At 44.5% G+C, this 21,559-nt stretch overlaps 1 protein-coding gene across 1 annotated transcript in view; it reads right to left on the reverse strand.

Annotated features, from left to right (window-relative positions):
- Positions 1-21,559, reverse strand: part of L3MBTL4 (L3MBTL histone methyl-lysine binding protein 4) — a 352,526-nt gene that overhangs the window by 134,448 nt on the left and 196,519 nt on the right. Inside the window, exon 14 of the mRNA XM_033439375.2 lies at positions 10,466-10,568. Coding sequence (XP_033295266.1) covers positions 10,466-10,568 — 103 coding nt within the window. The remainder of the gene's footprint in view (positions 1-10,465; positions 10,569-21,559) is intronic.

Below are 21,559 nucleotides of genomic sequence, written 5' to 3' on the forward strand. Positions count from 1 at the left end.
GATGAAGAAGATGTGGCACATATATACAATGGAATATTACTCATACATAAAAAGAAACAAAATTGAGTTATCTGTAGTGAGGTGGATGGACCTAGAGTCTGTCATACGGAGTGAAGTAAGTCAGAAGGAGAAAAACAAGTACCGTATACTAATGCATATGTATGGAATCTAAAAAAAAAAAAAAGGTACTGATGAACCTAGTTGCAGGGCAGGAATAAAAAGGTACACATAGAGAATGGACTTGATGACATGGGATGGGAAGGTGACGCTGGGGCAAAGTGAGAGTAGCATCGATATATATACACTACCCAATGTAAAATAGTTGGCTGGTGGGAAGCAGTAGCATAGCACAGGGAGATAGCTCGCTGCTTTGCGATGACCTAGAGGGGTAGGATAGGGAGGACAGGAGGGAGGCTCAAGAGGGAGGGGATATGGGGACATGTGTATGAATATGGCTCATTCGCTTTCCTGTGCATCAGAAACTAACACGGTACCGTGAAGTAATTATATTCCAATAAACATCTATTAAAAAATTAAAAATAGGGGGCTTCCCTGGTGGCGCAGTGGTTGAGAGTCCGCCTGCCGATGCAGGGGACACGGGTTCGTGCCCTGCTCCGGGAAGATCCCACATGCCGCGGAGCAGCTGGGCCCGTGAGCCATGGCCACTGAGCCTGCGCGTCCGGAGCCTGTGCTCCGCAACGGAAGAGGCCACAACAGTGAGAGGCCTGCGTACCGCAAAAAAAAAAAATAATAATAAAGTACATGAAAAAACTCTTAAAAAAATATGTGAGAGAAAAAATGGCAGACTGGAAAACTGAATTTATCATTTTTCCTTGATAATCAATCCTTTCTCTCGATACTAAAAAAAAGTAATAAATAAATGAAATGGTATAAATACAGAAGAACAAAGCATGAGAGAAGAAATGACAGCAGATAACAGAGGTTCATGCAGTTTCAAGGCTGGAAAATGGGCAAGCTAGGAGCCAAGAGTCTGCAGAGAGAAGATGTCACAAAAACCCACCTGGAAACATCTGGAAGCAAGTCTCTTCTGGAAGGCACTTACTAGAAGAAGGGGTCCCTGCTGGTGACTCAGGCTCCTCGACATTGGCCAGTCCCCTCCTGACCACTGCCCCTGAATCCCACCAGCTGGCAGGCCCTGAGCACACAGGCAAGGTTTGCTGGTGCCTTGTTCTCAAGAGTGAACTTGGAGGGACTTCCCTGGTGGCTCAGTGGTTAAGAATCCGCCTGCCAATGCAGGGGACACGGGTTCGAGCTCTGGTCCGGGAAGATCCCACATGCCGCGGAGCAACTAAGCCCATGCGCCACAACTACTGAGGCCACGAGCCACAACTACTGAAGCCTGTGTACCTAGAGCTGGTGCTCTGCAACAAGAGAAGCCACCGCAATGAGAAGCCCGTGCACCACGACGAAGAGTAGCCTCTGCTCGCCTCAACTAGAGAAAGCCCATGCACAGCAACGAAGACCCAACGCAGCCAAAAATAAATAAATTAAATTAATTAATTAAAAAAGAAAGAGTGAACCTGGAGAAAGACCACCAGGACTTGAGAAATGCCTCTCACATGACAGAAAGAAGCCGACCAACCTAACTGGAAAACAAATCAAAACACAAGTACCTGGGGAAAAAGTCAATGCTGGGTTAACTTAACCAGTCAATGTTGGTTAAGTTAACCCAGCAAATAAGATGCAACAGGATGCAACAAAAAACAAATCAGAGAATAAGGACATGTTCTCACAGACTGAAAAAAAATCACAGTATAGTTAAAAAAAAAAAAAATCAAAGGATTGTAAGACAAAGTTGAGCTATTCCAAGGAAGCAAACAAAAGACAAGGCGTTTAAAGAAAGGAGAGAAAAATTGGGCATCTGTGAAGGAAAACAAATGGAGCAAAGGGAAAAGATGGCAGAAAGAAGAACTCACACGAGGGCTTCTGGAAATAAGAGGTGTGAGTCTCCAGACTGAACCAGAGAGCGAGGAAGGCGCATTCCAGCACAGCGGGAACACACAGAAAGTCCCGACCATGTCTGGGGTGAGATTCTCGTAGTGGGTGGGAGGGAAAGACAATCCTTTCTGTGAAGTGAAATCTGAACAACAGCCAACTTCCCATTAACTTAAGGAAAACGCAGCAATGTCTTCAATAATCTGAAGGAAAAGTTTTCCGACTGGAATTCTATCCACAACTAAACAACCGTGGTTGAGGAGAGAGAACACATATTTCGACACACACAAAAATAAATGAATAACGATCTCCCACAACCCTATGCTCCAAAGCCAGGAGAAATAAACCAGGGAAATGAAGACAGAATCCAGGGAGGATCTGACAGAGGGAGTTGGAGGGGATTCCAGCAGGCAGGTAGGTCCCAGGAAGACGGCTGTGCAGTCCACCTGCGAGAAACAGGCTCAGACTGGGAGGTGAGCAGAGGCGGCTCCAGAAGGGTCACCTGCAGGGGGTGCGTCGGCTCGGGGACCACCTGACATGCCCCGTGCGGCTCAGAAGGGCTTCGCAGGTGAGGGGTGACCAGGCAGGAGTCTGAGGCCAGCCAGGGCTGGGCTGCGAGGAGAGAGGCCTGACGCAGTGTGATACGACCAGGTTGTGTTTACCCAAAACCCACCAGGAAGATCAACCATTTAAAAGAAAACTTCATACGGAAAGTCGGACAAACGACGGAACAAGAAACCCAAGAGCCGTGGCTCGGGGGCCCCACCTCTCAGAACACCGCACTGTCCACTGCACCCCCATGGATGGCCTACTGTTGCAGTGTCGCTGCTTTGTTTCCAGATACTCTGCCCCGTTTACTTGTTTTCTGTGTTCCAGTTCATTCACTTCAACGTCTAGTTTGCTCTTGCTTTCCTTTTTCTACTCATCTAAAAAGTCAGTTAACTCTTCTAGCTGAATATTTAAGTAATTTATTTTCACTCTTTCTTGCTGTGTAGGGCTTACATTTACCTGTGAACACACACACAGTGACGTCCCAAACGTTTATCTCTTTCGTGTCCTCATTAGACTCCATCTGGATTTTCTAAGATTTGGGTTTGGGTCTCCTCTGACCCTCTGGTTGCTTAAGCTGTATTAGTGAATGTTTCGGCATGTCTTCTAGGTGATTGGCTTTCCCCCCAACAACTTCTTGTTTTATTGCACTTGATCAGAGAATGGGTCTGAATTGTTTTGGTTTTCAGAATTTATAAGTTGTCTGTGGCCTAATAGTTGAGTTTTGAAAAGTGCTCTTAAGTAGGTTTTTTTTTTTTTTCAGTTGGACATATAGCTTCCGGTCAGTCTTCGTCTTTTTAAAATCATGTTATTCAGATTCTATATATCTGTATTTGTTTTCCCTACTTAATCTATCATAGTCTCAAATGGATGAGTTAAAATCTCCTAATGTTATTGTGTTTCTCAGTATATTTCCTGCAGTTATGCTTTCAGTAACATGATACTGTATCATAAAGTGCATTAAGACTTACATGTGTCTTAGTCTCATTATGGAATTTAACCTTTTCTATTGCAAAGACCTCCCAATTACAGATGAGGAAACTGAGGCTAAGCATAGTGTGGCCATTTGCCCCCTAGTTATAGTAAATGGCAGGTCTGCAAGTCCAACTCAGGCCGGTCTAAAACCTCAGACGTTAACACAGTGACTGACACACGCCACATACACCACACACACATCTGTAGGAGAACAGATGTGAAGAGAAGAAAACAACCTGAAATAATTTCCATCATAATTCTTGAGTTGGCAAAATAGTTCCAGGCAAACCACAAACAGAGGCTGAGTTGTGCTAGAAGGTTCCATGAAGAGCACCCAAACGCCTTAGATCTATCTGACTCCTCACTCCTGAGCAGCAGGTGCTCCTTTCCATTTGTGCTCTTTACGGCGTGACACTGGCGATTCGGGTCCTGCATCCCACCCGGAGCACCGGGGCGGGGGTCCTTACATTCTGACGGTACCTGGCTCTCTGTGTGAAGAATAATCATTACTTCCTAAGTAAATTACCCTTGTATGTTTTATGGCACACAGTTAGATCAAGTCTTCCGGAGTCTATGTTCTGCTCATTTAGAAAAAACAACATACCTAGTCCTGGACCCTGGCTTAAGTAGGTTTACATCTTGTAGTCCCAGTATTGTCATCTTTAAATATTTCTATGTAAACAAATACACCTACTTCTTTTTATTCACTATGTAAATTCATTCAAATAAAATGTAAATTGTGTGATAATTTTGTGCCAGAAGTCTTATTTTCATACAGAGAAGAACTGATGCAATTTCTTTCAAATCATGGTCTATGCAGCTTCTACTGAACTCTAAACAGCTTTGAATATTATTTTTAACCCCTTGACTATTTACATGAAAACGAAAGTAAACCTGTCTGAAATTCATCTAAAAAGGATACCAAGGGGTCTGCCTGATCTCTGAAAGTGGTATGTTCTCTTCAAACGTCTTCAGCGACATCCTCATGTCACCGTTCTTGTCAGCTGTACAAAACAAGATGCTGACAACTTATTTTAAGAATATTATTTACTTCCTTTCAAAACACCAAGCCTTCAACATCTGAGTGAGAAATTCTGACATGAAGTGTGGAAACAACATTCACTCCTTGCAGGCACATCACTGCTTGGGAGAGTTTCATGGAAAAGCAGCTGAAACAGCCACCTTCCTAAAAGCAGCTTCCCGAAGGCTTTTTGGGAGCACAAGTCAACTGAGTTGTTTTGTATGAAACTGCAGGGGGGCTTCTTGTTTTACTTTTTCTTCATTTTTTTAAGACACAAAAATATGTGCTTAAAAATCTTCTGGACTAGAGACTGTAAAAAGCATCTTATAGCATGCTGACTCTTTGGTAAAGGTACGCATCTGAGACAAGTTAAATAAAAACTTTCATTTTAGAATGTTTAATTTAAATTCTTCAGGAAACTCAAGCTAGACATGATTATAATAATACATCTAGGATTCTGGGAGAATGCAGCAACACTTTAAAATTCTCATCTCTTGATCTGACATATAAGAAGCAAAATGTATAATAATAACTTCGGGCGTGTTACAGCAAATTTCTAGCACGTGTAAGAATGTGTGTGCGTCTGTGTGTGCGTGTGTGTGTGTGTGTGTGTGAGACATGCTCAACAGATACCACCACGACATGCACTAAAGAATAATATTCTTCATCTTTTACAGCTATGTAAGATTTAGACTACAACAACATGAAAACAAAACCCACAGATTATGAATGACATAAAAATTTTTTTACCCAGTTAATTACAAGAGGATTTAAACAAATTCTTAAGTTATACACAGAGTCACATAAGTAAACTGACTAACCTAGGAAATGACATTCAGAATGTCATGACCTAGAGTGAATTAAAAACAGATTTGGGCTTCCCTGGTGGTGCAGTGGTTGGGAATCCGTCTGCCAATGCAGGGGACATGGGTTTGAGCCCTGGTCTGGGAAGATCCCACATGCTGCGGAGTAACTGAGCCCATGAGCCGCAACTACTGAGTCTGCACACCACAACTACTGAAGCCTGCGTGCCTGGAGCCTGTGCTCCGCAACAAGAGAAGCCACCGCAATGAGAAGCCCACACACCACAATGAAGAGTGAAACCCGCTCGCCGCAACCAGAGAGGGCCTGCATGCAGCAACCAAGACCCAACACAGCCTAAAATAAATAAATTTATAAAACAAAACAAATTTAGCTGTTAAAAAGAAATCAGTGTATTAACTGAAAATGGAATCAGTCAATGAGTAACGAGCACCTCAGAGCTAAAATTGCCAAAGACAGACCGTCACTGAAAGTGATTAAAGCAGGAGACAGAAACGCCCGGTACCTGCAGGAACCGACCTTCCATCACTCGCGACCCCACCCTCCTACACTGCCTTGCGGTCACCACTCCTCCAACAAGAAGTTCCTCCCCCTTCCTTGAGCACAACATAATGTTCAATGTAAGAAAAGCTTTTCACAGGTAAGTCAGAATTTATTTACCTGATGGTCTAAACGCTTTATAAATTCTATATAAAAATGTAAGTCCAAGGAAAACTCAGTTCTCTAATTTTTGTCTTTTTCCATTCTAGAGAGAAGCCAAGTACAGGTGCTCATCACTTTTTATTTTTCTTTTCTGAGACAATGGAATCACTAAGGTGATTCCATTTTGAAGATGTTCCTTTTTCTTACAGGAGCCCTGCTCCAGCATAACAAGGTCTAGGCCAGCAGAAGAGCTGCAGCCCAGTCACCCGCCATCACCAGGGGCTGCCCCGTGGATGTGAGGTCTGGATACAAAACATATCCTGCCTCATAGTTCCCTAAAAATGTTCCATCCTTCAACAAAAAACCACAAATAACAAATTCTGGCGAGGACGTGGGGAAAAGGGAACCCTCATTCACTGCTGGTGGGAATGTAAACTGGTGCAGCCACTGTGGAGAACAGTATGGAGGTTCCTCAAAAACTAAAAATAGAGCTACCATATGACCCAGCAATTCCACTCCTGGGTATCTATGCCCCCAAAATGAAAACACTAATTCAAAAAGATATGTGCATCTCACACCAGTCAGAATGGCCATCATCAAAAAATCTACAAACAATAAATGCTGGAGAGGGTGTGGAGAAAAGGGAACCCTCTTGCACTGTTGGTGGGAATGCAAACTGATACAGCCATTATGGAGAACAGTATGGAGGTTCCTTAAAAAACTAAAAATAGAACTACCATACGACCCAGCAATCCCCCTACTGGGCATATACCCTGAGAAAACCATAATTCAAAAAGAGTCATGTACCAAAATGTTCATTGCAGCTCTATTTACCATAGCCAGGACATGGAAGCAACCTAAGTGTCCATCAACAGATGAATGGATAAAGAAGATGTGGCACATATATACAATGGAATATTACTCAGCCATAAAAAGAAACACAATTGAGTTATTTGCAGTGAGGTGGATGGACCTAGAGTCTGTCATACAGAGCGAAGTAAGTCAGAAAGAGAAAAACAAATACCATATGCTAATACATATATATGGAATCTAAAAAAAAAAAAAATGGTCATGAAGAACCTAGGGGCAAGACGGGAATAAAGACACAGACCTACTAGAGAATGGACTTGAGGATATGGGGAGAGGGAAGGGTAAGCTGGGACAAAGTGAGAGAGTGGCATGTACATATATACACTACCAAATGTAAGGTAGATAGCGAGTGGGAAGCAGCCACATAGCACAGGGAGATCAGCTTGGTGCTTTGTGACCACCTAGAGGGGTGGGATAGAGCGGGTGGGAGGGAGGGAGACTCAAGAGGGAAGAGGTATGGGGACATATGTATATGTATAACTGATTCACTTTGTTACAAAGCAGAAACTAACACACCATTGTAAAGCAATTATAATCCAATAAAGATGTTTTAAAAAAAGAAAAAAAGATATGTGCACCCCAATGTTCATATCAGCACTATTCACAATAGCCAAGACATGGAAACAACCTAAGTGTCCATCAACAGATGAATGGATAAAGAAGATGTGGTACATATATATATATACACACACACATTGGAATATATACATATATAATTGTATATATAATTACATGGAATATATATAATGAAATTTTGCCATTTGCAGCAACATGGATGGACTTGGAGGGCATTATGCTAAATGAAGTAAGTCAGAGAAAGACAAATGTTGTATGATATCACTTATATGTGGAATCTAAAAATTAAAACTAGTGAATATAACAAAAAAGAAAACAGACTCACAGATATAGAGAACTAGTGGTTACCACTGGGCAGAAGGAAGTGGGGAGGGGCAAGATAGTGTTAGGGGATTAAGATGTACAAACTACGCATAAAATAAATAAGCTACAAGGATAAACTGCACAACACAGGGAATATAGCTAATATTTACAATAACTATAAATGGAATATAATCTTTAAAATTGGGAATCACTATGTTGTACACCTGCAATATATAATATTGCATACCAACTATATGTTAACTAAAAAAGTAAAAAATTTTTTTTAAAGTCCCATTCTTCTATCACGTGTTCAGTTATCTCATTTTTTTCTAAGCTTCATAGAATGCCTTTTTTAACAAACACTTCTTTATTTTTACATTTTTCTGGTTTCTTCCAAAGTTCTGATGCCAACCCGGTAAAGGCTACTTGCTGGAGAGAATCACGTCAGATATTCTCACATTATTCATAATTAGATACTATAACTAAGAACAGCAATCAGACCCACTTGGGCCATACTGGATGACAAAGTTCAGGGAAGCTGCTGAAACACAGTGGAGTGTGCCCACTGTGATCTGGTCCATGTTTTCAGAATCCAAGTAGGGGAAGGTGAATAACCTACACATAAGAATCACGGTCGGGGGGGAGGGGGGCAAGTCAGCTGGGGTGAGTGAGCTCCTCGGCGGTCCCAGGAGCGGCCCGGGTGATGTCTGTGACCCCAGTCCTGGTGCCACAGGTGGGCAACTGCAGAGGACAATAAGGGACAGACCAACCACCACGTACTGGCCGGCTCACTCTGAGGATAATGATTCAAGCTTTGAAGGAGGCACTAGGATGTCCAGTTATCCATCCAGAAGTACCTGGCACTCAGAAATCCACCGTGAGGAGGCAGAACCTGGTACGCTCTCTCAGGGCTGTCCAGAGGAACTTTTTGGGCTGTCCAATGCGGCAGCCACGAGCCACAGGCGGCTCCTGAGCAACTGAGATGTGGCTACTGCGACTGAGAAACTGAAATTTTCATTATCTTTTATTGTAATTAATTTCCATGTAAACAGACCCATATGACTAGAACTACCATGTTGGACTTTGCAACTCTAGGTTTTTAAAAACTAACATAAACACACAAGAAAAGCCTGAAGAAGATTATTCACAGCCACACACCCCTAGTAATGTCTGTAAAGTGGTTCTATCGACAGGGTCCTCACCTCACACAGACCCCGACCCGATGATGGGATGGCTCTTTCCCCCACCTGCTCCCCCGTGTCCTTTTCTCTCTTCCTCCCTTCCCTCGTACAGAACTCCAGCTTCACCACCAGGGCCTCTCTTATAACCTGCGAGTCCTGCACTTGTCCAAGTAACCAAGGTGTCTACATGTCTTCAATTTCTTTCTTTTTTATGGTTGCTATATTATAATCTTTTAAGTGTTAGTGGTTTTTTTTAATTTTCAACTTATTGATGTATAATATATTCATAAAGAAAAGTACAAGTATTATTAGTGTACTTAAGCTCAATGAATTTTCACAAGTTGAATACATCCCTGGTTATCAGCACCAGATCAAGAAACAATATTACCAACACCTTGGAAGCCCCCTTTTTGAGCGGAGAACTCAAGAAATGCTGCACCACCAAGGTTCTTAACGATACAAGTGTTGTGTGGAAAAACATGGGCATCCAGGAGGCCAAGTCAAATGGAGATTCACGAGGGTCTGATTTTGAATGCAAAGAAGCTTATGTAATACACTAACCAATTTGTGTCACTTTTTCAAACACGTGCAAGAGTAGGTATTTGATTTTTAAATATCTGTGACAAAAGACTTAGAACTCTTTCAATTAAGTGTATTATATTTACACATATAACATATTTATGTACATCAGCATTACTTCTTATAGTAACACTTGCTTTGATTCATTTAGAGCTGTTTGAAGCACTGGTTTCCAGACCTGCAAGCACCTGACACAGCGACGACTTCTCTGTGGATCTCTTTTATCCAAACAAACATTTCCTTGTTTCACATATATGATTTATCCTTTTCTCTTCATAGTTAGCTATGTGTTTGTTTTATCTGTTTGTGTATTTGGACAAATCTGCTGTCAATTCTGTTCAGCTTTAATTTACATATTCTGTAACTAGATCACCAATATGAATAATTTATCTATACGTTACTTTACCACTTGATGGTGACAGAAAAAGCAGCGAGGACTTCAACACTTATTTGTACTTATTTTTCATTATGAGCACTATCCTCCCCATACTATTATCACATATTTAAAACACAGGCATATTCTGCAACATAACTTCACGCTATTTTTTATCCTATAACAGAATTATCTCCTCCCCAAATAAATAAAAGATAGAGAAAAAGAAACAGAGGCAAGGTGAGAGCCAGGGGCGAAGCGGCAGGAGGTTCTGGAATTTCTTAAGAAGGTGGCGAGACGGGCAGCTGTGTGGGGAGGATTCAGGAGCATGAGGGACGAAGGGTGGGGCATGTGTGCACCGGCTGAGACAAGTGTCAGAGGGCAGAGGCCCTGGGAAGCCTGGTGGTCTGGGCCGGGCCTCAGGAGGCCAAAAGGCCCGGAGGAAGGCGGGCTGGGCAAACACGGGAAATGTTGAAGAGGGGCCTCGGGACAGCGATGGGGGAGTATGACGGGGAGGTGTCTGGCTCCCAGAGGGTCATTACGATGCTTCCTACAGCTGCTAATCTGCATCATGTCTCAGTGTATCCCTGAAATAATTTAAATAAGAAAAAATTTTACCTGTGATGTCCTGAATACCGTGGACCACGGATATGGCCTATCCCTCGGCACCCTGGAGTGGGACAAACAGCTTGACCTGGAAGGATTTTCACATCATTTGCCCCTTCAGGAAGTAAAAGAACATACCTTGAAAACACCCTCAGCAAAGAAGAACTGGAAAGACTAAAATATGCAAATGATATTCATCAAGACTTTTCAAATTAAAAACAAACCGTCACCGGAAACACTTATTGGGTACTTGTGATGTTTTATAAAATGATTTAGCAGAAAATATCAGTGCTGTAATGGATAATATAAACAGCAACTAACATCAGAGGCTGAGCAAAATGAATAGGCATTGAAGAAATTTAAGTAAAAAAAAAACCCCAGAAGAACATGACATGTCTTCAACAGAATAACACTGGCAAAGGCAACACAGCCATGAGCTGAGCAGGTGAGTGGGTGAGGTCTGGTTTGTGGCTCCCCATGAAACTCCCACTCAGCCACAGCAAGGCTCCCCCAAAGGGTGGACAGAAACTGAACCAGCAAGTGGGGCGCAGAGAAGACAGTGACATGGCCCTCCCTGTGCCACTCAAGTGTGTCCCAGCGGCTGAAGAGCCAACTGCCTGACCATTCTGTACTGGGCTGTGCTGTGCTACATACACTATATGATACTATTCTATACAGACCATATCATACTGTACTGTACCATACTGTATATATATAGCATACTCTACTATACTGCACTATACTGTAATACACTATCCTAAACTATATACACTACACTTTATATGCTACACCGTACAATATATACTATATTATACTATATATACTATACTATTCTATACTTTACTATCAATATATATGCAATATTATAGTATACTACATACACTATACTAAACAATACATAATGAATCCAGGCCAGAGATGAATTCCGTCAAGCCCAAGAGGCAATGTAAAGAGTATCAGGATTGAAACCCCCTTGCTCTGTTCTGTGATTTTTCTCAGTCTGGTTTCCCCTTCCCTCTCCTCCCCTCCCCCCTACACACACACACACACACACACACACACACACACACACACACTCTCTCTCTCTCTCTCTCTCTCTCTCTCTCTCTGTCTCTCTCTCTCTCTCTCACTCTGGCTCCTGGAATGTGCTACCCCCTCCTGTCATGCTGCTCTGGGCCTCGTTTGATGAAGATCCCACACCTTCCCCCTCCTTCCCCAGCTCTCAGATTTCCGTCTCCTGTTCAAGCTCCTGGGTCCTTGTCCTCGTCTCAATACTTTCTCCGACTCCCAGCTCTGATTTAACTTGCCTGTGGGGTGAAGACATTGCACCCTGCAGCTTCTTCAGGAGGAGACGTGCGTTTTCTCACACTCCACGTGCCCCGGGACTGGCAGAGAGGATAGTGCCCTCTTTTCCCGGCACCCCTCCTCGACTGTGCTTCCTCCCTGCTCCTCGAAGACTCCCGATGCAACAGGCCCCAACACCGCTGGCCTCTCGTGGCCCACCCCCCAGCCCCTAGCCCCCACCGCTCAGCAAGACCTCGGCCCGGCTCCCTGGGTGCCGCTCCGTCCCTGCTCCACCGTCGCCCTCCCGGTTGTCCTACCCCATCTGCTGCCCTCACAGATCATTAACCGGCTCATCCTCAGGGGCCACGTCCCCAAACCCGGCTGGGCCGCACATGCAGAGAAAACCCTCCAGATCTCGTCGCCACCCAGCACGGCACCGCTTCCCAGATCATCTCGTAGTCAGGCTGCTTTTACTCCGGTAACCCCGCTGCTGAGGCTCTTTCCAGCATCACGGGGACCTCCAGGCCACTGATCTCCCTTCCTTCCCACCATCAGTCCCCTCACATCACGACTCCCTTCCCTTGTCTGAGTCTATCCACCAGTATTCGACCTTCTGTTGCACGTGACATAAACTCTCTTGCCTCTCTGACCTTTTATCACATCTGGTTGTGGAAAAAAAAAGCCAGCCATGAATCAGCTGTGTAATCCTGCTGCTCTGTGTTCTTCACAACTAACTCTCCCTGGGAAAAATTACACAGCAGTGTGGATTAGCTGTGATCACAACGTCTGTCTTCAGTGTCACCTGAGCCCTCTAGGCTCTCCCAAACCTCCACTGACCTCCCTGCTCCGGGACTCAGTCGTTGGCTCGCCTGCTGCTTCACGGAGAAAACAGGAGCCTGCTCACCCGTGGGCCTTCCTACCCCCCTTCCCTCCCATCACAGTGCAGGGAGCAGTCTGCCCTCCCCCGAGCGAACCCTCAGCGTTTAGCTTAGGATCTCATCTTCCTCCCACTCCTCAGGAGCTTTGGGCTGTCAAGTAATCTAATTGCCCCTTGACTACTGAACCCTTTCTACCAACACTTAAACACACTCCAGTTTCCCCCGTGGAGCCACATCCCCTTTAGCTGCTGTTCCCTCTTCTCCTGTTCACAGCCAGACTTCTCAGGAGGTTCTCTCTACTTGCTCACATCCCGTTTCTTGAACCACATCAGCCTGTCTTCTGACGTCACCCGTGACCTCTCTGCATTAGGCCCAACACGCACTGCTGAGAGAGCACACCACACTCAGTGCCTTGGCGCTAGGCTGACCACAGCTGGCTACCGCCTTCTTGAACTGTTACTGTCCACTGGCTCTGGTGACATCACACTCTCGCCATCAGCATGTGGGCATTCTCTTCTTTGCCAGCTTTTCATCCTCTGGTGAAATTTAAAATGTCAGAGAACCCCAAGGTTTGTTCCTGGGCCATCCATTTCTTCGTTCACCAAATGCATGCTATAGATGCTCAGAGGCTACAGCCCAGACGCTCTGTACGTTCTAGACCAATGCATCCAATTCTTCACCCAACATCTCTGTTGGGAATCTCTTAAAGGTGTTTCAAATTCAACATGTTCAAAACTGAAGTCACCGCCTGGTCCCCAAACTTCTTTTCCTCTAGAGCCATTCGTCTTAATAAACTGCATTAATCCTTGACATCTTTCCTGCCCTCATTTCACTCCGCCCAACTTCCGGCCAATTCTCAATCTCTTAGGTATTTCCACCTGCCAACTTATTCCCATCACTACTGGGTGCCCTGACCCAAGCCATCATTGCCTCCCCCTTGAACGACCTCAGCACCATCCTTCATTCAGTCCAAGTCCCCATCTTGCAACCAGAGTGACATCTTCAAAACACAAATCTCACTGCATCACTTCCCTCTTAGCTTCCTTCAATGGCTTCTCATGGCTCTTGGGATTAAGTCCCAAATCCTTAGCCTGGCCTACCTGATCCCAACTCCTATCTACTTCTCTAGATGCGTCTTACTTGATCTTTCCCCTTACTCAATATTCTGCATCTATACTGGCCTTTTCCTGTCCCTTGAACCCACCAGGTTCTTTCACAGCTGAGAGCACTCGCATGCTGGAATGACCTTCCTACCTCTCAGCCTGGAAAACTCCTACTCATCTTTCAGGTCACAGCTTACATTTCACTTCCTCAGGCTAACTTCCAAGAGTAGGTTAGGTTCCCTTTTTTAATAGCACTTACCTCTACTACAAATTAAATGATGTATTTGTTTAGTGTCTCTCTTTCTCTCTCATATTAGAATCGTGAGCTGCGAGCCTGGGGGTACTGCACCATTGTGTCGGCACTGCCTAGTATGTCACATAGTCACTGCTCAGGACATGCTCACTGAATGACTCGATGAGCCTTCCATACCTCTTCCCTCAAGATGCTCAGAGTCTAGAAGAGAGGCTGACATAGAAACCAGAAATTGGCATTACAGTACGATTCTGTTGCAGAAAAGTACTGACCAAGGCTGGGTCCCAGTGTATGATGCTGTTAGAACAAATATTTGCACCTCAAATAGATTTTTGTTAAATTTACTGAACAATAGGAAAGTATGCCTTAGACACTTATTACACCCTCACAACTCTGTGAAACACCTTGAGGGATAAGCAGAAATAAGAGCTGCCCTACCCCAAGGTAGCTTTCAGAAAGAGCTTGGAAAAAGAAAACAATTATTAAACAAATGAATGTTTAAAACTTGTAAACAAGCCCCTAATTAAGAAGTATTGTGTCAAACAGTAAAAAAAAAAAAAAAAAATCTATGAGAAAAGAAAGAAACACAGGGTATAAAGAGACTTTTCTCCAAACCGTGCCTCACAACACACTCCCAAGGCCACCAGCACAAAGGCCTAGAACCTAAACCCACAGACAGGCCAACAAGCCAGTGCCCACCTGCCAGCCCAGATGCAGCTCTGTGCAGACAACGTTTCAGCAGCCTCCCAATGAAGGCTACTGAGTATTTCAGGACTATTTTAATGCACTTGATTCAATCAAGGCCTGAAGTGATATTTTATCAATTTCATCAAATATTTATCAATGCATATTTATCTCCAGATCCCTGATGGGTGTCGTAATTCTCTCCTTGTAGGATCTGCAAGGAGAGGCGTGACCCCGACTATCGGAGAAGAGTTATTTCATTAAGAACCACAGCAAGGACATACAAGGAAGAAGTCAAGGAGAACATGCAATGAAAATGCACAGAACCTAACAGTTTTCTTGGTAATTTTGTATGATGAAGTTTAATGGGTTGACTCGATGGTGAATTAGACAGAGAACCGTCTGTTGGTGAAAAGAAACCGGTAAATTCTGTAATAGTTCATGTTATTGCCTCTAGGAAAAAAGGGAACCTATGATAAAATTAATGCTTTTCCCCAGAAAATAACTGCATTTTTGCCAAGAATATCTTACTTGTAACTTGGCTATTTGGAGAATTAGGTCTCAAGAAAAAATGTTCTCAGCTCAAAATCCCTTCCTTAGAGAGCATCGCTGACCATATCACCCTTTCTTGCCTTCTTTTTACCACTTTGCCTGAAATGCCCTCCCTAGTCTATCTGCTCATCGCCTGGCAGGTGAGTCCGGGGCAGAAGGACATCCGCCTCATCTAGCTTGTTAACCGCTGCACCCCACCTGCCGCAGTAGGGACGGCACGCAGGAGACGCTGAATAAGAGTATGGTTTGTGAACGAATAAATAACTACAAAGACAGCAACAGTGACCACCTCTAAGCGCTGTTTTGGTACAGCCTGACCACAGTGCTGTGAGATAATCACATATTATTCTCATTTCAGAGCTTAGATTGTCAAAAATCAATCTTCAGTCTGCTAACTACTGCGAGCTACTCGCTAAAACCAGCAGCATCAATAGCTCCTAATTTATTCCAAGTCTTCTACGAAAATTTTACTCAGGCAGGAGTAATCTGATGGTAGACCTGTTGCTGCAAAGGAAAAAAGAAATGGAAAATACCCCTGTGAACTGGAAATTATCTGAGTAACGAACATTGTTTGTACTAACGCGAGACCACAACAAAGCATCCTCACGGACCCCCATTCTCACAGAGTTCCTCTGTTACCACAGCTGCCAGGGCGGACGCTGCAGGTGCCCACCCAACACCCGTTCCCCGAGCCCTCCTTGATAAGGAGCCCTGACTCGGCTCAGGGCAGCAACGTGCCCATGCCTGGCTGACACGGCCGCCTTTCCCAGCCTCTTTCACACCTGGAAGTAGCAGTACAGTCTAAGGGGAGGGCAATGCTGGATGTTCATAAATACTTTTTTTGCCTACTTTTAGGTGATGCTGATGCTGCTTTGCCCGTTTCCCCCTTCCTCAATCTTCACGGAACGTAGATATAAGGGCTCATGAGGTGACAAGCACAAGGACAGAAGCAACGTGTTGAAGAGGGCAGAGAATGAAGGATGACGGAGCCTGGACCCAGGACCTGCCAGCGTGGGCCTAGCACATCAGTGTCTGTCATGTAGGAAAAACAACCCTCTCTTTGATGAAGGTATTGTGAACAGATTTTTATGTTACTTGCGGCTGAAGAAGCCCTACAATAAAACAGCAATTGCATTTTGTTTTTCCTTTTGTGAAATCAAGGAATTGCTCTAAAACAAAAGCTAGGGTTGCATGTGAGTGGTAGACCTGTTGTGATGTAAAGATGATGTAAGGGGTCAAAGGCAAAATCAAGAAATACAAGAGGCTGTTCTCATCTCTAGAAAATGAGAAAGGGAGCGGTCCTTATTTCAAAATGGCCTGAATTGGCAACTGGGAGCGATGTGGATGAGAAGGGTCCTCATCCCAGCCAGGACGGGGTAGGAGCTGAAATCATCTCCCTCCTTCTGAGCAAAAAGCAGTTTCCTCTCCCAACTGTTATTTGGTACAGAGATGACCCAGAGCAGCATGACAACACTGACACTGACTGAAGCAAATTAAGATGATCTATTCACTTAAACATATAAGTGAGCCCCAGATTGATGCCGGCCAGCACTGCAAGTAAGGATCGAGCAGCAACATTCTTAGCCTTATTTCAACCCTCATTACCCGCTGCTGGAAAGGATGCAGTTCAACCCCAGTCACTTAGCAAGCGTTTTATGGAGAAATGACATTAGCACCCGGTGGTAATAGCCACTAGAGTGGATACAGAAAAGGAAAACAGATTCAAATGTCACTGATAACAGACAAGCAAGATACATTATTTCTCCTTAATTTTAAAATAAAAACAACCACTGAGGATTATTCATTCATTTAAAGAGATACCAAGTGCCTGTTATGTGTACCCCGGATGCTAGAGATACGGTGAACTAAATAGAAGACCTGCCCGCTTTGAGCTCAACTTCTGGTGCCAGAGACAGAGTAAACTACAAATAGAAACAGTGTAGGGCTTCCCTGGTGGCGCAGTGGTTGAGAGTCCACCTGCCGATGCAGGGGACACAGGTTCGTGCCCCGGTCCGGGAAGATCCCACATGCCGCGGAGCGGCTGGGCCCGTGAGCCATGGCCACTGAGCCTGCACGTCAGGAGCCTGTGCTCTGCAACGGGAGGGGCCACAACAGTGAGAGGCCCGCGTACCGCAAAAAAAAAAGAAACAGTGTAACATCAGTGACGGTGCGAGGGAGGAAGAGAAAGTGACCAGGTGGCAGTGGGGACCCTGGTTCAAGGCAGAGTCATTAAGGAAGAGGTCCTGATGTTCGGACAGGATCCTGTGTGCAGTGAAGGCACGAGCCGTCCTGGGACAACAGCAGGAAGGCCAGCGTGGCCAGAGCCGCGTGGACAATGGAAAGGGCGCAAGAGGCGAGGTGGCGAGGGCCACGGTGAGGCCTCCGCCGGACGCCGGGCTTGACAGGGCACGTCTGAAGGACCGAGTGGGGGGTGAGTCACTGAGGGCTGAACTTACTGCAGCCTGTTCTTTGAGCAGTGCTTACTTCTTCTACGCAGAGCTCAGGAAGGGCTACAGGCTGGCTCTACGCTGTGGTTGAGGCATCCGTGCCTGGCATTAAAGCCGTGACCAGGATCAGAGAGATTCTTAACTGCTGGTAGTTAAGGGATGTCTGGAACCTTGAGGTGGGAGCCAGTGATCTGCGATGTTCTGAGCTCCAGTTTCTACCCACGTGGCCCGATCCCCGAATGAACATGACTCACAGGATGCCACCCTAGGCACCTGCATGCAGGGGAGATGCTGGATGGATACAGAGCAGGTTAAAACTGCATTTCCCTCATGCGAGCTACACTGAGAGCTGGGGAGCAACGTGGAGAAAAGTTATTTCAACCACATCCTTCCCTGAGATGCCACAGTGAGTTTGTGTCCGTGGAGCGGAGGAGAGGCCTGAGGACTGAGCTCTGGGCGACACAACAGGTAGAGACTAAAAGGAAGGAGGAGGGAGGAGGCCGGGAAGCCATGCGCCCGGGGCCAAGGCACGAAGGCTGTGATGCCTGAGGCTTGCAGTAGACAGACACCAACAAGCCAGACTGACCTTCAAGGGAGAAGGGAGAGAAGAAAGGGGGAAACAATGGCATAAACTACTTTTTTGAGGAGTTTTAGTAGAAAAGGTGATATGAAAGTGGGTTGTGGTCAAGAAGGTGTTTTCCTTACTGTTTCTCTTTGAGTGATGATGGGAATGTTTCCGTAGAAGGAACCTGACAATGTAGAAGGAGAGGGTGTAGTTGTGGGGAAAGGTCCTTGAGTCACGGCCAGCGAGGCCCGAGCATGGCCGGCCTCCAGGGAAGGAAGGCAGCGCGTGGGGACAGGAGGACCAGCTTCTCCACCGAGAGCTTTTGTTTTCTCAGTCAAATAGGCAGTGAGATCATCAGCTGAGATTAAGGGCAAGGAGAGCAACAGGATTAAATCTAGGACTAAACATTTAAAAATAAAGCAAACTGGCGAAATATGCACATGTTCTCACTCCAAGTAATTAAGCTTCCGCTATCTTTATTTTGGATTGGAAACTTTTAGGCTAGTATCCTGTTTTGTTTTGTTTTTTCCCACCCCACCCCCCAGGAAATTTATATCATAGTTTGCTAAAAAGATTTAATGAAATAATTACCCCAGATGTTGGAGGATGCAAATAATAAGCATATCATTACAACTGAAATTATAGGTTAATCATACCTATTCTCGATCTCCTGATGAAATTAGGGACAATAAACACCTGTTGTGCTATAATAATGAGTTCCTCAAAAAGAAGAAGAAAATAATGTAACCAAACACCATGGTTGCCTGTACTAGGTTTCAGGCTGTCAGATTTCATGATATATAAATGAAATAGAACAATAATTTTCTGAAATGGGAATGCAGTAAAATAATGTTTTAAAAGGATTCTAAAAATGTAAATATCAGCTGATCTAAAAAACCTTTAAAGTATAACAAGGGCAGTAATAGTAGAAGAGGGTAAACTAACCACCCACCTAAGGCAGGAAAACATTTAGAAGGAGGAAGAGTTGGGAAAGACCAGTGGACGTAACAGTAATCACACTGGTTCCACCTCACAGAGCGCCCTGGGGTGAGAAGAGACAGCAGCGTGGACAGAGCAGACCCGAGAGAGCTTCTGAGCAGCCACGGTGAAAAGTGAAACATGTCACATGGGGGCTTTGCTCCATATTTAAAAGGAGACAGCAGAGTAGCTGGCAAAGATTTTCTTAGCAAAATATAATAAAATGCACTTATCACATGTAGAGTTTTAAATGAGAGACCGAATGGCACAGTGTGCAGCTGGTAAACTACACAAGGATCCTGGGCAGGAAGGTCTCCTGTCTACGTGCGGGCACAGGACCAGGGAGACCAGGGCTTTGCTGGAAAACGGGGCGATTTGGCCCAAGGGACCAGATGAAAGCACCGTAGACCTGGCCGTGCACTGGCCTGAGCCACCATGAGGAGGATACAAGGCTGGGAGGAAGTGTGCGTGGTGGTACGTGACATATGGCTGTAATGACATTAAGGACAGAGGGAGAAATACACGTTTGATCCCATACACCTCTCCTTCAAACATTCTAAAGTAAAGAATTTGTACCATCTATTTAAAAACACAAGACTAGGCTCTTTTTTTCATTACTGAATAGCACAGGCCTTCATAAAATGCCAACCTGCCTTGTAACCCGTTTTTAACCTTTCAAAAACTGAGGAAAGTGACATCCTTGATTTATGGAAGGGGAAACTGGGAGGGGTCCACAGAGATCACACAGAAGCACAGAACTTTAGGAGCAGAAGAGTCGTAGAGACACAGGCACACAGAGAAATTGGTTTACACGTAACTGAAGTAAATTGAATTAAACCTACTTCTTTCAATAACTGATAACCGTGCCGTGAGGAACTGAAGGGTAATACAGCATCGAAAAGCATCCAGTACAAATACTATTTCACTAGACGGTCCTATGTCATTTTTTTCATTATTTTTAAGAAAGAAATCAAAGCAGATGCACTTGTCTTCTAAACCTTAACTTTTATACAAATTCTCTCTCAAAGATAATATAAAAAACCAAGACTACTTTCTTACTTTCTGAAACTCCTAATTTAGCTGATCTTTTATATGAAAACCGCTTTTTTTTTTTAAATGACAAAAGTGGTGCTTGGTTTATGTAAATGGATTACTCCCACCTAATCTAAGTGAAAATGCTGCAATCCACCCCCTCCTCTCTTCTGATTCTCGTGCGTTCTCTCTCCCACTCTCGATTTCATTTCTTGGTTTCTACTTCTCTCTCTTCCCCCCCTCACCCCCAACTGTGCCTTGTGCGACAAGATACTAAATAAACAGAAGCCACAAGGCTGTCCTTATTCCCAGGATTTTCCTTATTCATATGAAGGGAGATAACAGACAGGCCTAAAACTGTAAGTAAACCACGGTTGCTTATGACTTGTTTTTGAGCTTTCCCAATCCTTGAGCTAATTTCCCCCCCTTTTACTAAAAGAGGAAATTAGTTAATAAGTTCCATTTTCACTGAAAGTGTCACACATGATTTGCTGACTAAAAAATCAAACTGATTAGTTGCTGACAGAAACGTCATCTGTTCTCGTAACCAAACATGTATAAATATAAAAGTTATTTAGAAGAATTAAGCACACCCTATAACTCAAGACTTCAAAGTGGGGTAATTAGAACACCATCCCAATAACCTGCAGATTACACCTAAAGCAGGTACCACGGCATCCAGTCCCTCCTCAAATTGGCCTTGACCTCGTGTGCCCAAAGCAGGAATAAAGACGCGGACCTCCTGGAGAACGGACTTGAGGTTATGGGGAGGGGAAGGGTGAGCTGTGACAGGGCGAGAGAGAGGCATGGGCATATACACACTACCAAACACAGTAAGGTAGACAGCTAGTGGGAAGCAGCCGCATGGCACAGGGAGATCGGCTCGGTGCTTTGTGACTGCCTGCAGGGGTGGGATAGAGAGGGTGGGAGGGAGGGAGACGCAAGCGGGAAGACATATGGGAACATATGTTTATGTATGACTGGTTCACTTTGTTATAAAGCAGAAACTAACACACCATTGTAAAGCAATTATACCCCAATAAAGATGTTTAAAAAAAAAAAAAAAAAAGAACTTTCCTCACCACGGAGCTTTTGGACATTCTTAATGGAAAATGCTGGGAGTCGCTTGAGAAACGCTTTTAAATATTTATTGATAATTACGTTTCTCCCCATGGTTCCTACTCTAACCCTAAATTGACAGTTAATGAAGTTCCCACGTTGAATGACTTGAGAACAGTGTTGTCAGAACTGCCATGTTTCTAAGGGGAAGGAAGCCTCCCTCCTCCATCGTGTCTGTAACAGATGCTCCGATGAAACGGGAGGAGCTGCT

The sequence above is a fragment of the Orcinus orca genome, chromosome 15 (genome assembly GCF_937001465.1).
Source record: "Orcinus orca chromosome 15, mOrcOrc1.1, whole genome shotgun sequence".
NCBI classification, from domain to species: domain Eukaryota; kingdom Metazoa; phylum Chordata; class Mammalia; order Artiodactyla; family Delphinidae; genus Orcinus; species Orcinus orca.